The 17,631-nt window shown below is 36.5% G+C and overlaps 1 protein-coding gene across 2 annotated transcripts in view; it reads left to right on the top strand.

The window, feature by feature from the left end:
- pcdh9 (protocadherin 9) overlaps window positions 1-14,861 on the top strand; it is a 191,179-nt gene extending 176,318 nt beyond the window's left edge. For both annotated transcript variants that reach the window (XM_035907867.2, XM_006780362.2), the window contains exon 5: window positions 12,772-14,861. In XM_035907867.2, the coding sequence (XP_035763760.2) occupies window positions 12,772-13,142 (371 nt within the window). In that variant the 3' untranslated portion in view covers window positions 13,143-14,861. The remainder of the gene's footprint in view (window positions 1-12,771) is intronic.
- The last annotated feature ends 2,770 nt before the right edge of the window (window positions 14,862-17,631 follow it).

The following is a 17,631-nucleotide window of genomic DNA, read 5'->3' as shown; positions in this document are numbered from 1 at the left end:
GATGACTGAAATGTAAAATTTAAAAGTTTTATTTTTCAAACTTGCATCGCTTTGACTGTTTCTTATTTAGACTTTGCATTTTTAGTACATTTCTAATATTATTTTCTACTACTAAGGACACAGCTTCATGTGATCCAGTGGCTTTAAATATATAACTGCCAATTTTTGTTAACACCTTAACGCCACTGTAGCCGAGGCAGACGGTTCTCACAGTTGAAGAGGAGGTGCTAACTTTTTTGTCACTGCCAATTTAATGCCTGAACAACTTGCAAATTTTGACACATTTGCTTATTTAACAGGTAGAAATCATTGCGAAGTACATGGTATGATGTAGCTACAAGCTTATGTTTAGATGTGAGGGACCAAAAACAAGTAGCAATACACTGTTAATGCCAAGAGCACAAATAGCATGCAGTTACTTTGAAGTAATCTGCATGAAATGAATAATCCATACAGTATATAGGTGACCTTGGAAATAATAAAAAAAAGAGCTGAAGTTTTATACAAAATCATAGATTATGGGCCACAAGTTTTCAAGCATACATTATTTCCATTTGATTCAGAACATTTTAATAGACACTATGGCACTGTCCTCTCCCTCAGGTAATTATGAATAAATGTATATGTAGGCAGAACGTTGTCTGAAATTACAGTTATTAACAGAGAGGAGATGTACCTCAATATTGCAATTACAGAGCTCTCCTGGGATTAACAAATTCTGTTTTATTATCAAATTCCTTCAGGCTCCAGGTACTGATCAACACAGAGAATTACATGTCTTTCTGTCATTACAGTCTATGCCTCCCACCCACCCCACCCCCATCCATTTTAATTTTTTGTGCTACCCACTTGCTGTATCTCTGCAAATGAGCATTCACTGGACCTGCTGTGCCCTTCAGTAGCTTGTTACATACTTTAACGGAATTGACATGCAAACCTGCGCTTTATATCACGAGATGAAGCTATAAGTTATAAAGAGTTGCCAAAAGATTTACCCAGTTTTAGCGACTTAAGAAAAGAAGTGTGTGTGTGTGTGTGTGTGTGTGTGTGTGTGTGTGTGTGTGTGTATTAATGATTAATTAATGAAACATAATTATGGCTTTACAACACATTGTAAAATATATGATGAAAGGCAATGAATGTTATTGAGGTACAAGTTTTGTGGGGAGCCATGAAAGAAAATTGCAATATAACCTAATGCATGCACTGCAGTAAACCACAGAGTTCAACCCAGTCTCCTACAAATTATGTTATGCATCTGATTGTCAATGGTTATTTGATTATATTTTTACAAGCAACATTTCATGCCTTTACAAAAGTACTGTGCCAACTTAAGCAAAGAGCAAAGTAAGACTGAAAATTGTAGAAATGGATGGAAATGCAGTGTTTTATTAAAAAAAAGAGGCTTATTAGTTATACATGCTATGGCATTATTTGGTCTGTGATATTAGCATGTTGCTTGGTAACATGATGCTGCTACAGATACTCCCCTACACAAGGGTTCACCAAAGGCGATTTGTGTCTTCTCTAGCTGGAATTAAACCAGTAACCTTTTGCCTGACAAGCAAATGTGTTTTCAGCTCCTGAGAGAAGTTCACAGACAGACCGACATTTTGAGTTTTGAATATATATAGAGCGAGTTTTGACATCTGACATTTTTGAATATAAGTTTATCTAATATTATTAAACAGAATAAAATCTTTGACATATGTTAATCAAATGTATTGCAATTCTAAATACCTTAGCTAGTATAGAAGAATCAGTTTTAAACACAACTCTCAGGAGAGACTCTTTAATGTGAATTAGGTGAATAATATCTGTAAATTGTACCTCCCAACTTTGAAGTTTATTCTTATTCTAATGGCTGCTTCAATTCGTAATAATCTACTTGCTGAATATTGTTTCAGTACATACAATTTGAGATGCTGATTACCAGTAGTTTACACTGTTGCACACCACTAAACCAATTTTTTTGGCTCACATGAAATGTAATACATAGCGATTGTGCTGCCAGTGACAATTTGTTTTCTTCTTATTCCTTCAAGATTAAAATCAATACTCACTACATAACACAAAGATCCACATCACAAACAAAAACATAAAGACACGCTGCATTATGGCACGCCGTGAAGCAACTGAACTGAACCGCTGAGCTACACTGAAGCAGTCATTATTTTCTTTCATTTAGTTTTTATTTTCTAATGTCTTCTTTAATACAGGAAAGAGAATTAGGGCCTTGGTGCACTATTACTTTTTTATGGGGTCAACTTGATCATTATCTGTATGTTACATTACTTACATCATTAAAAGCACAGCAAGCCCACACTAATTAAAAGATTATGCTCTTGTTTTCAATTGGAAATCTATTCGTCATATGGCAACATAATAACCATCATCTGAGTGGGTTTTTTGTATGTGTGTTTGAGGACATGATTGTAATATATTTATGTCCCTCAATAATTGATATTTGGACTGTCAGGGCACCAATTTGTCCAAGCGTTTTCCAGAAAATTGGCTTAATAAAATTTATTCTCTCCTGCCATAAAATTTGTTCACTAGACTGCAAGAGGCAACTGTGAAAACTGTATTTATCATCACATACTTTATTTGTTATTGTAATCAGCTATAGTAATATAAAATATGAATAAATGCATCTGTGTCACTGTTGAGATACTCACTGTCTTAGATGAGAAATCATATTAAAAGGTCAGTGACTTAGTTTTATGTAGTAGAAGATTAAAGAAGGAGATGAAATCAGTTACATATGCCAATTGTTGTCATGGCGACTAAACACTTCCACAGGACCGTACCAAACTTTGTATTTACACTGCCTTGCACAAGAACTTAATAAAGAAAGTGAATTACTAACAAGGTAGAATTTAAAAAAATGAAAAGAAATTTAAAAACAAGTCTTTGTTCAATTAAATCATTATGGTACTGTGTATTTAGCTAATATAATTCTTAAATAAAATAAGAAAATCAGTTGTTTAAACTCAAGAATCTTAAGAAAGAATAACTATGCGAAAGGATTAGGGATTTTCTTATCTCAGTGCCCTACAAAGAATCATTTCAGTAGCACAGCTGACTTAATTTAACCATTCAGATTTGGGTGTTCAGACAGATAAACTGTAATTAATTAGGCCTACTGCTGAAAAATGACATTATTGTTCCAAAGCTAGAATGCTTCCAGCAAATTTGTCATTAGCAACCCTTTAACTATTCATTGCTCAATAATCATGAATAATGCGCTTTGTCTTTGGTGTTTTTTTTCTGGTATTGATGGGATTTCTTTTGGTACTTTTTGGGGGGTTATATGTGTTACTTATATTAGAGATAGCAGTGCTGTCAAAAGTAAAATAATTTTCTGTAAAAAAATTGTATAGTACAGTATAGTTTAGTAAGAAAGATATGCAGCATTTGTCTTAAAACCCTATGAACTTCATAATATATATATAAAAAAACCACATAATATAACACTTTCTGTAATTGTAAGTGTGCACAAGGTAACATATCAAGTCACACTAGGCATGACCAGAAATTAGCATCATATATCCTTTAAGGATTTTTTTGGCAGTTATGTAGGTTTACGGTATGTCATGTCGTCAAAAAAAAAACTAAAAACTAAAACAGTAAAAATTATAGTAATACTTTAAAGAAAATTAATAAAAACTACAACAATAATATACTCTTAGGTTCTGGTAATAAAATTAAACATTAGCAAAGAATTATAAAGTCCATCTCTCTGTTATACTTTCAGTTAGCTTTAGCTAGTTAGCCATTTTTTGCTTCCTCTGTCTTTTTCTGTTAATGTTAATGTATCTACAGCAGTGCTGTAAAGTGCAGCTTTGAAACAATCTGCATTTGAAATTATTCTTCTAAACGTTGTACTACAAATGATTCTTACAACAAAAAGCGCTTGTTAGCCCTAACACATATTCTTTGGCTGTCTGTGGAGCAGTGGCCTGGGCCCCGCCCACAGTGAAAGTTGACCACAGAAGCAGTATAACAAGAAATACCAGCAAAAGCTAGGTCACAGTCCCGTTTGACAATGTAGCATTATATATGCTGATCTTACAATTAGAGCAGGGCGATATGACCAAAAATATTTGTCACGATATACATTTGAAAATTTGCGATAACGATATAACTGACGATATAATTGACACTTGACAAAATACTTTACAACTCCACAACTTTATTCGTGCAAAAAAAAAATCAACGTATTTTCACTTAATGCACATAAAAAACAGCTGCTTGTTTAAGTTATATAAAAATTTAACAGTGCAAATGCAAATTCCTTGCTGACAGTTTAACCAAAAGGCATTTATCAGTGGAAACTGGCCGACATATCCTCAGCATAACCATGTATAATAGCCACAAAACTTAACAAAATATATACTGCCTTCTTTTTACTTGAAGTAATATATACTATTGAACCCAGTCTTCTTAGTATTTATAATATTTCCTTGTTAAGTAGTTTGTTCCCGAAGACTTGGGCTAGATCCCTTTTTCCTTTAAAATTATAGGCCAGTTTCTAAATGACCTTTTTATCTCAAAATGCTGATGTCTCATTTTTATGCTGATGACACAAAGATATATTTGCCCATTAAATTATCCTATCCAGATATGCTGAGATTGATTAATAATGGTGTGAAATCCTAAATTGGATGTCAAGCAATTTTCTCCAACTGAACTCAAAATTTAAATTACTGTCATCGAGTCTTAACTCATGAATGTTTATGTCATCTGAGCATGAAAAAGTGAGTAAGAGTGAAGTGAATAAATTAACCTCATAGTTACATTACACAGGTAACTATGTTATGTGTCATGCAAAGAATCCGCATGCAACATTACAACAGAAGATTAAAAATATTTTGAATTTTCCAGTGTAGAAAAGAGTCGCTTTCTGCAGTGTAATGTAGAGATCCTTCCTTAAATAATCTTTCTTTAACTTGCACTATAGTTGTATTTGGTCCCAAACCTAGTACTCATCCTTACCCTGGGTCATAGTGCGATGTACAGCCTAACAGTTACAAAAGTGCAGATGCTGAGGTGTTTTGGATCTCAATATAAATAGGATGTAAGGTGTTTTCTACAGTGAAATTTAGTTCAGTCCTCATCATCCCTTTTTACTGTTGCCTCCAGGCCAAACAGCGGTTTTTCACCAGTTTATTAATTCCTTGTCGGTACCTTTTCTTCTTCGTCGTCACAAAGAACAGTGTTGCTTCCCCGAGCTGATACTGTACGTATGGTCTGCTGCATGCACTTAAGAGAGCTCAACAACAACAGTCTAATCTGCCCTTCTTTTCCCCAACTCTCTATGTTATCAGCACAGCACAGTTTGTTTTTAATATGGAAATCTCACCACGTCTCCAAATGCAGCTTCAGCATATTTTCACTGTGCTTACTCGCATTCTCAGTTACTTATTCCTCTAGGAATATATTTATTTCCAAAAATTCAGTAGAGGTAAGTTTGTCAGTTGTCGATATCTGGTGCCAGTGTTGCTCTGGGGGTTGACGTTTGCTGTGCATATGTATAGTATTAAGGCAAATATCGGAAGACATGAAAATGCATTTTGGTTCCATTCATATAAAAATCAAATATTTTGATTTTTTTGGAAATCTTGAATGGAGACTCTGGTCTCAGAAGGTCATTTGTCTTTCAGCCATTCGATCATTCTTTTTTGCTTATCCAATTCAAATTTAGGGTTGCCGTGTGCCTCGCCCAGCTGTCATAGGGTGAGACACATAGGGCAGACAACCATTTACAATCACAATCACCAGTTAACCACGTCTTCAGACTGTGGGAGGAGACACGGGGGAGAACATGCAAACTTCACACAGAAAGACCCCAGCTAGTTGGTGGAGTCGAACTCAGGGCCTTCTTGCTGTGATGCAACAGCGCTAACCGCACCACCGTGCTGCCCCCAAATGTATTTCAGACTTTGAGGAAATTTATTTTGCTTTCCCACACTGCCAAAGCTCTTCATGTGTCTACAATCCAATTCTCTTCTCACAAGTGCTGCACTGTGAAAAGCAGTTTCAGCTAAGACTGGTTGTAGGTGGCACGGACCAGAAATTTGTGGTGTACAGTAGATGGACAAAAAAAAAGCTCAACATCTTTTGTATTGTCCCTGTGGTATTACTCCAGTAACCTTAAACTTGTTTTCCAAGTGTGAGAGCCCAGATGATTTTAATAGTATCTGTTGTATCACTTTTAGAGAGTCATGTAGAACATGTAAGAGCAAAAAGAGGAATAACAAATATGGTATGTGATTATAGAATTAGTTATTGTAAGGCTTAGCAGTTAAAGCAGAATGTTGGGAAGTCGAAAGAAGCTGAAATAACTTTTTCTAAGATAACTCTCTTTTTCACTAAGGCTTAGTAGCTCCAGATTTAAACCTTTATATCATGCCAAGGAGTTTAATTGAGTTTTTAACAGAGGTGAAAAATGAAAATGCTCACCAAATGCTCTCACGTGTTGATTTGTTGAAGGAAACTTGTAATTTGTAATTTATGTTACTTGGTAATGCGAGCTATCAGACCGCATGCTGTTTTAAAGCACTCTAGGCCATTTAAGCAACAAGCCATGCTACTGTAGAATTACCACTTTAGTGTGCTTCCAAATCATCATTAATCTTACTAATCAGGCAAACCATAGTCCAGGGCACATATTGGAAGAATGAACAGGAGCAAATAGGAGGTTAAGAGACTTATTCTTTGAAAAGTGAAAAGGAGGGAAAATGCTAATTACACTTCTCGAGGTTCTTTTCCAAGAAACACACAAAGTTCAATTGCACACATATTTCTTCACACACCATACTGTACAGCTGACATTAAAAAAGTCTGGTCGAGAGAGAGAGTAGCTTTAACTGAAAATTTGAATTACAAATTGATCTGAGAATAGCTTTAAGTGAGGTCTAAGATAATAATATTTACCACTGATCATGGAAAATTATGTAAATGATAGTCATTTTTTGACAGGCTTTGTGTTTTTTTTTTCTTACTATTGCTCACCTTCACTTCCCTTTTATTTTTCTTCGCTCCCCTTCAATTTTTTTATCTGACCACCCTTCACTTCCATTCTCAAACTTTGTCTTTTTTTCTATTTTGACTCCATCCTGCGCTTCATCTCCTCTCATGAGAAGCTTCTTGCTGGCCTCAAAGGGAGCACTAGAAAGGATCCATCAGCCAGACTGGTATTCTCAGGAGAATGCATCCAGTGTTTTGCTCTGTTCTGCTCCACTCACTATTATATCTATCCAACCCTAGATAGCCTTTACTGTAGATCACAGGGCCTGTTTTCAAATTTGCTGCATAGCAGTATGAAGCTGTGATTCTATGCCTCGTTGGTTACCAACCACTATAAGACTCACACATTTCCCCAGGCTATTTACAATATTTATATATATATATATACTTTTACTACAGGACGGATCTTTATGTATTGGTTATGTTTATAACATTGTGTGCCATTACATGCCTTGGTGTGCACAGTGATGGAAAGGTGGCATGCGTATATATCCATAGTAGTAGAAGATAAAAGGGTCACAAAGAAAAAACTTACACCAGAAGCATACAGAATAAATCTCTCTGACATATCTTGAGGGTTTTTGAGTGGTTGTGGAAAAACAGCACTATGGAACTTTTAGCCTCCGTGCTGGACTAAAACAAAGCCTCATTCATCCCCAAATAACAACATCTGGGCATGCTTAACAGCATGGATAAATAAACAAGCCCTGTGGACACTAAATCCCCCACACTCAATCACTCTCATTCCCTCTCCACCCGTTCCCCCTTGCCATTCTCAAGGCTGTGAGTTGTTGGTGTGGGACTGGCACATCAGCACTGATAGTGTGCATCCAATTAATTAGCCAAATGTTATCTCATTAGTAATAGCCAGAAGACTAAAACACGACTCCCTTATAGTTGCAAACAACCTCTGGTCAAAAATAAGGATGATTCTCTCCTCCTCTGTAACCTCTGTGATCTTTTGATGCTGAGTGGGAGGAGAGAAAGAGAGGCATGTAAATACTTTTTTTGGCCAAAGTGTCCATCGTTAAACAGCTATTTCTTGTACCTCACATTTATTCCACAGCTTCCGCAGAATTAAGCACACCAGCCCTTAGCACAGCCTAATGACATTGTATCAGGAGGCAATCTAATGGTTTCTTTGTCTTTAAGGTATCTGTCTTTGTGGACATCTGCAACATTTGCACAGCGCTGTAAGCAAAAGTCAGCACCATCTGACACAGTTCTGAATCCCTTGCATTCCTCAACACCTGTGCCTCAATGTTATTTAAAGTACTCAGGGGCTCTGCACCAAACACAAGCCACCGGCTATTTGCTTCTTTGTGCGTTTGTGTGTGTGTGTGTGTGTGTGTGTGTGTGTGTACGCACAGGGAGGAATTTGACTTCCTGAGCACAGTAACCATGAGCAACACACTATGCAGAGATAAAGTAGAAATAAATAATGTGAAAACAATTTTGTATGAATGAAAGGAACATTAATTTACATATACTCTATACTCCTTATTTATGCAGTAGAGCCATGTGCTTGTGAAATCAGCTGAATTAAAAAGCTTAAAAAAGCTTAGGGTATTTTGTTTTTGTTTCCAAATGACACGTTTTTCGCAATATTTTTCACAATTGTCTGTATAAAAAAAAAAAAAACATGAACAAAAGCTCAATAATGTTAGGCAGGAGATTCGGAAAACAATTCTGTTTCTCTATCTATTTGTTCATAACATCAGTATATTAAAAAAACTTCTCTGTGACTTAGGAAAGCTATGTTTATAGCAAAACTTTAGCTAAGGTACAAAATACACACTGAGGTGTATTTTCTCTACAATTACTTCACAAGTCACAAAAGGAATTCATACTGGGTCTGTTGATGTTGTGACGTTATGGTTTATTGGTGCCTTTCGTCCGTCCAGCGCTCTTCAGGATTCAGTAGGAGTAACAAGATTTGACATCCTCTGGAGTATTCCCATTCACCAGTGACAGGTTTTTTTATTACACATTTGGCATGTGCAGCCATGTTATTATGCAAGAATGTTTAAATGAATTACAATCCAAATAGGAAACTGGGTATCATGAATTATATGGTCCATCACCAGCCCACTCCAAATTGTAATACATGACATGAGATGTAACTCTGAGAACAGAGTTGGGAAGTCAGAAGGTAATGAGGCAAAAAAGGAAGCTTTTCTTCGGAACAAGATAATCAGAAAAAGTTAGCAGCTAATAAGTGCTGGTAGTCAGTGTTATTCAGTTCGGTAATTGAGCCCGATCAACAGGTAAGATTAAAATAAAGAGCAATGAAAGGAAAAGAAATTATTTTTAAAAATGCATAATTAACTACGTGTGCATATTGATTATGGATATGGAAACTGTGAATGGTCCAGCAAAAAAAAGGACATGACAAAAAGTATTATAAAATATAAAGAAAAATAATAATGCTGGCTAAAATGAGGGTTTTGTTCTTAATAAATGGGTTTCACCCACTCAAAGAGGAGACATTCTCTTGCAGTGTCAAAAAGTCTTCTCCAGGGCAACGTGGACTAATGGGATAAAATTCCTGCTCTTACAGTGTACTTTCAATTAAACAGACTCACATATTTCTGCACACTTAAGAACAGGGCTCCATTCAGGTGCGTGCATCAATGGGGAGCCAGTAAAGAAGGATTGCTGGTGTTTTGGTTTTGTTTGAAATTGGTCTGCTGAGTTGGAGTTTTAAATACTCTCCATTTCTTTCATTTTTGGAAGTGTGGAGTCGGGCTCCTGGAGAGTGATATACCACAGAACTTTTATTAAGCTGGTAATAGAGAAGTGATATCCTGGAGTTGTTGCTGAAGTTTAAATATGTTGCTTTACTAACAGTGCCTCAGATAAATATTTAAAAAAAAATAAAAACCTGAAGGAACAGTGTTCTGATAATCCTGTCATATGTTTTATTGGATTGCTTTATTTTGCAATGTATGGTCATGTTACTGTATTTTCCATAGCATCTCTTGGGGTACAGTGGAGTGTGGACATTTCAATCTTTTATCCTTTATATTTAGATAACCAATTTATTTTGACTTCCCTACTCATTTGCTTTCCCTGTATGGGAATTACAGGCCGGTATTATAAGACTCTTGTATATGAATAGATTTTGTAACCTATCAGCTCTATACCTCAAGTGGTCTTTTCAATCAGGCTTTGTCTCTGCATTTTCTCAAACAGCAGGTATACAGAGATTAACGGTGAAAATGGCTGATTCAAATTATCCTCTGCTGCCCACTGGGGCCACTGATTGTACCAATCTGCATGCAAATGGTCATGTTTATTACACCAGGGGAAAAGCAAAGCACAAAGTGTTCTTGATTAATGACGGACTCTGCTTTGTTAAAAAAGGAATCAAAATTAAACAGGAAACATAGACATTACAGTCATTTGATCCTGCTGTAATCAATACACAAAGTCCAAATTCATCATATGTATATAGTCTAATTTACAACCTTGTGTTATTACATTATTATTTCTCAAGTGTCCAGTGATTGCAAAGTTAGAAGAAATGCCATCAGAGACATAAGGATTTTAATGTCGTCATTATTATCTTATTAAAAAAAGTAGATGCAAATGTGAGCCTTCTTTCTTGTTCATTTGTTCTCAACTGCACAGCATGTACTGTATATGTACACGCCGTTTTTCCTTCTTACCATCTCTCTTCCTTAAGAGTTCCCCAGATATCTACTCACTCATCTACAATTTCATTTGAGGAATTCATCTTGCCGTCTCCTGGGTACCATGTATTATTGCTCTCTGTGGTTCTTCATGCAACTATGATAATGTGTATCTTGGTTATACTCCTCACATGCCAGTTATCGGTGCCTGTTATTGTGATGGACTCTACATTCACGCAGAAGAGTGACTGACTCCTGCTTCTGCTTTCTTCACATCATTTTGCAGTATGTGCTGTAAAAGTCAGAAAGCAGTATTAAAGAAGCGAGGCTTAGTGGAGTATGAGAAAATGTTCCCATTTGGATCAGAAGACATGAATAATTATAGCAATATGAAAAAATTGCTCTCCTCATGCAAAACAGTTTTATTTTTGCCCAAGATGAGCTTTATAGAAAGGTTTATAGGCCAAGCAGTGACTGTCAGAAACAAACAATATGTGAATCTCCAAATATAAAAAATGTAAATGTCAATTTGTATGCTGTGTTGCATAATCCAAGACTATCATGTTAGATTACAGTTACCTCAACATCAACTTTGAAAATATGAAATCGCAATTTGAACTACAGACTCAATATTTTATATGAAGTGGGTGTTTTATGCATCAAAATCCCTTAAAGGTCAGTGCTAAACATACACACAATTGCATTTTAGCATTAACATTTACTAATTATTGTATTGTTATTATATTGATCCATCTAGAAGTCTTTGACAGAGCTCACAAAAAACAGTTTCAATATAAAAATAGCTGCCCGATGTAGTGAGTTTGGTTCTTAGACATTTCCAGTGTTTTTCAAAATTAATCCCAGAAGTAAAGTACAGCAAGGTTGCTTTCAATGCAAAATGTTTAACTGAGCTTGAAATGTTTACGGCTGAATTTTTTGATCACATTGGTACAGGATAAAGGTTATACAGACCTTAAAGGTCAGCAGACTAAAACATTAAGGCGATGATGTTATTCTAAGGCAAAAGTGTTTGTTATGGATTCTCAGTAGAACTAGCACACTGTAAACATTGCAGCAAGGCTTTGACCATTCACTGATGCTGGCATTTGAATATTAAGTTAAACTTTAATTAGCAAAAAAGTTTTACCACTCTATACCATTTTCTGGTATATCTTTGTAACATAACTAATCTGACATTTTATATATGTAAATGAAGAAGGAGAAAAAGCAGTTCATGCCCAGGTTTGCAAAAAACAAAAACAAAAAGCAACCCCTTTTAGCTGATGCACCAGCTGATTAGCAGTTTGTGAAGCAAAGGGACAAATTAGGACAAATAGGTATAATTTTCTCTTTTAGGTAAAACAGAAAAAAAACAAAACATATGAATTAATTACCCACTAATGCTTGCTATACTATGACACAAACATGACTGCTTTGTTTTTCATTTTAAGAAAATAAAACTGATTCAAAGAAGGAGATTTATTCAAATGGGAGAATTCCATTACGTTTCATGCATTATGCATGTTTTCTATCAAATGAGATTTCAACAAATACCACCTGAAATATTTACTGTTTGATGGTGATGTATGTTCAGCCAAGGAGTAGCCAGATGGTGGCAGAGAGCTGGCAAGGAAAGATGATTTGTTGTGATGCAAATTGTCCTTCAACTTTCTTCCCCCCACCCCCCGGTTTAGGTGAAGTGAGGTAGGCTAATTTCCAGAAAATCATTTATAGTGAAGACAGCAACATGATTTACAATAAAGAATTAGTGAACTTCTATGCCTTTGAATAGCTTATAATATAACCGTTGGCTGACGTGTTTAAAAACCTGTGTAGATTAACAAATAGATAATAAAGACTATTAGAAACAATTTTAAATCTGCCAGACGGTGGCTTTCCTAAGATCTATAGCACTACCATGTCTCCCAGTTCCCCAAAGCACATCTCCTTCTCATTTCTGTTACATTCCTAGCTTGTTTTCAGAATCACTAAAGTATACGAAGTTCCCCCTCTCATATTCTGGGCTATTCTGGAGTGGAGAACCTTATGTTCAGCGAGAACAGCAAAATATATAACAACTCTCTTTTTGGTTCTTCTGTTTTAGATGGCCCCCTTGGACCACGCGGTCTAGTGGAAGCTACAGAGATGTGTACACAGGAGTGCCTTGTCCTGGGACATTCAGACAACTGCTGGATGCCGCCAACACTGGGAACATACCAACAGCCCAAGTCACCTGTAACCAGCTTCGGGTCTCAGAGGGAGTGGGGTCCCAAGGACAAACTGCTCAATGGACATACTCTGAGCAGAACCTGGAAAAATGAGAGTGGGCGGTCAGAGCATTTTGGTGACAGAAAGCAGTTTGGAAGTGGGGAGGGACACTTCACCAGCAGTGGCATGGCTGATATTCCACTGGTGAGTCTCAAGTCCTGCCAGCCAACCTCTTGCCCAGACAGCCCAAAGGACCAGCAGCTATAAGAGGGACTTTCCTTCTGTGCTGTTAGATGTCCTTATATCTGGACACAGTGAACAGGCGGAGCAATCATCGGAGCTCCTCCCCATTTTATTTTTTCTCTCTTATTTCTGTTCTTCACGCTTAAGTTGATGCTTCTGCAGTGTAAGAGCCACATTTACTATGGTGGTCACAAAATAGTGCTTATGCTGTGTTACCATGGCTCTAGAGGAAACTGTGTGTGTGATCCTCTATGGATTTCTTTAACATTCAGCAAGGTTTTTTTGTTGAGTGTGAATTGGACAAGTGCCACGGGGACGTGCATAAATTAAAAGAAATTAGAAGAAAGGAAAAAAAAAAAACTACCATGGCTGACCAATATATACAAATATTTGTGGTGTGGTTGTTATTGAGTTGTTCAGGACTATATTTAATCGACACAATCAAAGAAAATGGAATTACACTTCAGAAAGTGTTGTTCTAACACTGTTTGTGAACACTTGTTTATTCTGTCATTGTCTCTGTGTTTGTAAATAAGACTTATTAACCACTATCATGTATCTGTAATATCCAAAGTGAATAGGACAGTTTTTGGCCGTTATCATTATAATGCCTTGTCATCAGAATTTGGGATTTTAGCTGGACTGAGCTCTATAATAAGGGAAAATGTACAACAACAAGACATTTATGTATTTCTTGGAAAAAATACTGTTGATTTTGAAGCAAATTTTCCATCTCGTAATATACCCAGTGTTGCCCATATTTCTTAATAATTTTCTTCAAGTAATGCAAAACCACAACCAAATCTTTTTTTCTAAAAAAAACAAAAGAAAAACACAAACAAACAAAAAACAAAAAAGCAAAATGTTTTGTATGAAGGATGTCAGTGCTCAATATGTGCATTATAAAAATGAAAAGCTCTGAAAGCTCTCCATAAACTGGTTTTGAAGGTGTTCAGTACAAATTAAATAGCAATATATTTGTAAATGACTAAATGTTTTATCTAATGTTGATCTTATTACTGTATAGATTTTATTCAAATTGTGATTTGACTGAGAAAAATCCCTCAGTAGTATCTGCAGTTTCCTGGCATATGTATATATCTGTATTATTTCCACACAAACTATTATTTTCCATACATAAGAAAACACAGGTTAAGATAACACTTTAATCACTGTGCCTTCATGATGTTTCTTCAAATACTGAATTGTACTTATTTCAATGACAACATGTTGGCTACAAAGAATATTCTGTATGATAATCAAATGCCTTACGCATTGAATGTTTGCCAAATTTAGAGACATAATCACACACATGTTAAAGTACAAAATCAAGTAGATGATACTGAAGAAAAACACAAAGGCATGTGCAGATAATGGGTTAACCATGAGAGACCATTTTCTGTCATTCCACTGTCTGAAAAGGTTTGTTTTATTCCACAGCATGGAGGGCAAATTACACAATGGAAAAAAGCATGCTAAAAGATATAGCTTTTAAAATTAACTTGATCATTTTTGTGTCATTTTACTTTGTTGGAATAGCGTTGATTTGTGCATTAAGGACAGATTCAGTTTGTAAAGCACTTTCATATTTATGTCACAATATAATGAAGTTAAGTGGGATGGAGTGATTTGCTTATCGCAGTTTGTTTGTCAGTCGTGAGGGTGTTTGACAACACAGATACTGAACAGTTAATCCTTGTTACTACTCTACAGGTATACAGCTACTGCAATAAATGTTTTAAGTACGTGTATGCTTAATTTGTGTGCAGGATAATCGCCTCAGCAGCTATGTGTGTGCTGTAAATGTATTCCCACTTGGGTCATTTTTCCTTAATAATTTAGTGTAAAAAAAAAGGAAGCCAGCCCCTTTATTTTGAGAGCACAGTGCATTCATGAGGTACAATTTAGTTTTTCCTAATTTTTTTTTTATTTCTTTGAACATAGCGAGATTTTTCCTGTTATCAGGTCCCATTTTCTGCTTAAAATATTTTACCTTAAAAAGGTGTCAAAACAGCCTTGATACGACTGATTCTTGAGTAATAATCCCTCTTCCTGTTGCTTTAGTTTGCATGTTGTGTCCTTACCATACACATAATGCTTCCTTAAAGCATTAATGTCAGGGTCACTGTGCGTCAAATCCTGAGGGAAGCAATCTAGGAAGGTCAAATTTCTGGAAGTGAGTTGCCATGGAAATGAAGACGGCTTAAACATCCAAAGAACATGAAAAAAAACAAAAAACCTCCCAGTAGTTTCTTTCAGTAACTTTTCTTTGGTTTTCAGCTTCACTATGTTTAGTAACAGTAAAGGACAGGTCTCTTTCTGGATTTTTTTTGTATCAAACCTGGTACATTTTTTGCTGCATATCCTTGATGTGACTCTCCAGCTCCACCATATTCCAAAGGGTGCTCTATTAGATTGAGATCTAGTGACAGTGCACTCACTCACATGTTCAAGCAACCAGTTTGATTTGTGCTTGTTATATGGAACCTTATTCTGCTGGAAGCAGCCATCAGATGAGTGAATTGTGGTCCTGAAGGAATGGACATACACCATTACACCGCCAATTTTAATTTCAGCATGTCATCTTGAGCATCAGAATGGGGATGAAAGTCAGTGGGTAAGTCATGATGGCATGGCAGGTAGCTCATGTAGCTTTGACCAAAGACTACAAATAAACAATGGCTGAAACCACCATACTATCACCAATCAGTTAGTTAAGTCCTGCTGTGAAGACTTAAACTCAGCATTTGTTATTGCAGCCTTGGTGTCTTAAAACTTGATGTGATGAGTGACGAATCAACTGAAGGACTCTTTTGTCTTTTTGACTCGCTGTCTTTTTTACGTGTTTTAATGCTTTATATCCTGCTCTAATCTGAACAACCCCCTAAGAATAGTCAATGAGCCTCTCTGGGTTTTTATCATCACTATTCATCAGCATGTTTTAAAGCTCAGTTTGTAAAACCTTGCGATATAACTACAGCCCGTTGCCTCACTGTTTGCCAGACAACAAATATTTGAACAGGTTAGAAAAGAATCACTCTGAGACTTACAAATCTTTCAATGGGTACATGGAGCTGAAGATCAGAACTTTTCATAGAAAGTAATCCAAACCATGCAGCACTATATTAATGACTTACCTTGTGCTGGAGATTTCAGCATCTTTTTCCTGCCATGCGATTGCATTTGGATCTTCCCATCAGGGCCCTCACATTAACTTTTATTGAGGGGAAAAAAGTTAGCATTTATCCTCCAGCTTCACTGTGCTAATGTGTTTATATTATCCTAACTGTAGCTTTGTAGCTAGCCACATAACACACCATGGTCGTGTCCAAATTCATGGGCTGCATCCTCCTGAGGTCGCATTTGTAGGCCTCAGGGGGATGCAGCGACGCGTCACAGAGACGCGACGGAGGCTGTCCAAATTCGTAGACTCCTCCGAATGCAGCTGACAAATGCGTCCTCCTTTTCCCCGAATTTGAAGGATGGGTTGGGTGTGTCCTTCGTGGCCCATCATATCCCAGAATTCATAGCGCGGCCCAGCCAATTCCAGTTTTCAACAATGGCGGCTGCTACTAAGTTTTTAATATTACTCTTATTACTCTTTCTGGGTCAGAGAATAAAGTTTTAACAAATTTTCAGGTGAGAAAGTAGCTGTGTAAACTTCAAATATCTGCTCAGTTTATCAAGATATTGCATATTTGCAAAAGTGCTCTGATGTTTTTGGAGACGTCTGTTACCCACCAGCTCGATAAGTAGCCGAGAGCTCGAGAGTCACTGGAGCTGCTGAGAACGGCACAACTCCCGGCACATCATGTTCAGATCACCGCGGACTTTCGCTACTCGGGTTAAACGTAATATATAAGTCACTTAGACAACCTAAAAATGTTATTGTTTGGCGTTTTTCAGTGTTTTATATGTTCGTGAGTAAATCGGTTTGGCTGAGATTAAAGTTATTAGATTAGATTAGATAAAATAAAACTTTATTAATCCCCCGGGTGGTTTTCACACAGCTGAATAAACGTCAAACAGAAAACTGATTAAACAGAAGTATGAGACTGTTGAGAATTTACGCCAGTGTCCTGTTATATTTTAGATAGCTAGGAGCAGACGGCTGAGTTTATTAAACTCCACCGAGACAGCGGTGACGCTAATCTGAAGGCTAGACCGTCCAATTTCACCGCCGTTTACTTCCGGCCTACCCGACCTTCTGAGGACCCGGCCCACGTAGACCGCGAAGACCGGGTCCTCAGGAGGATGCAGCCCATGAATTTGGACACGACTCATGATAGCAAAGCTGTACATTTTAATTTTTCAGAAATCCATCAGTCAGAACTTGGTACAATATATTATCTTTAGATGGAAACTAGCGAGATAACTCCCTTCTAACTTCTAACTATGTTAAACTTCCTAAATCCTGTTTTTCATGGATGTGTGGATGTTAAACTGATGTTAGCCACATTGATCATTTTATTAAAGATGAAAGAATTAAGACAGTTTTTAACTCTGTGATGTC

The sequence above is a fragment of the Neolamprologus brichardi genome, chromosome 1 (assembly GCF_056152115.1).
Source record: "Neolamprologus brichardi isolate AB-2024 chromosome 1, ASM5615211v1, whole genome shotgun sequence".
Taxonomy (NCBI): domain Eukaryota; kingdom Metazoa; phylum Chordata; class Actinopteri; order Cichliformes; family Cichlidae; genus Neolamprologus; species Neolamprologus brichardi.
Note: the sequence above shows the minus strand (reverse complement) of the source record. Positions and strands in the feature narration are given on the sequence as shown.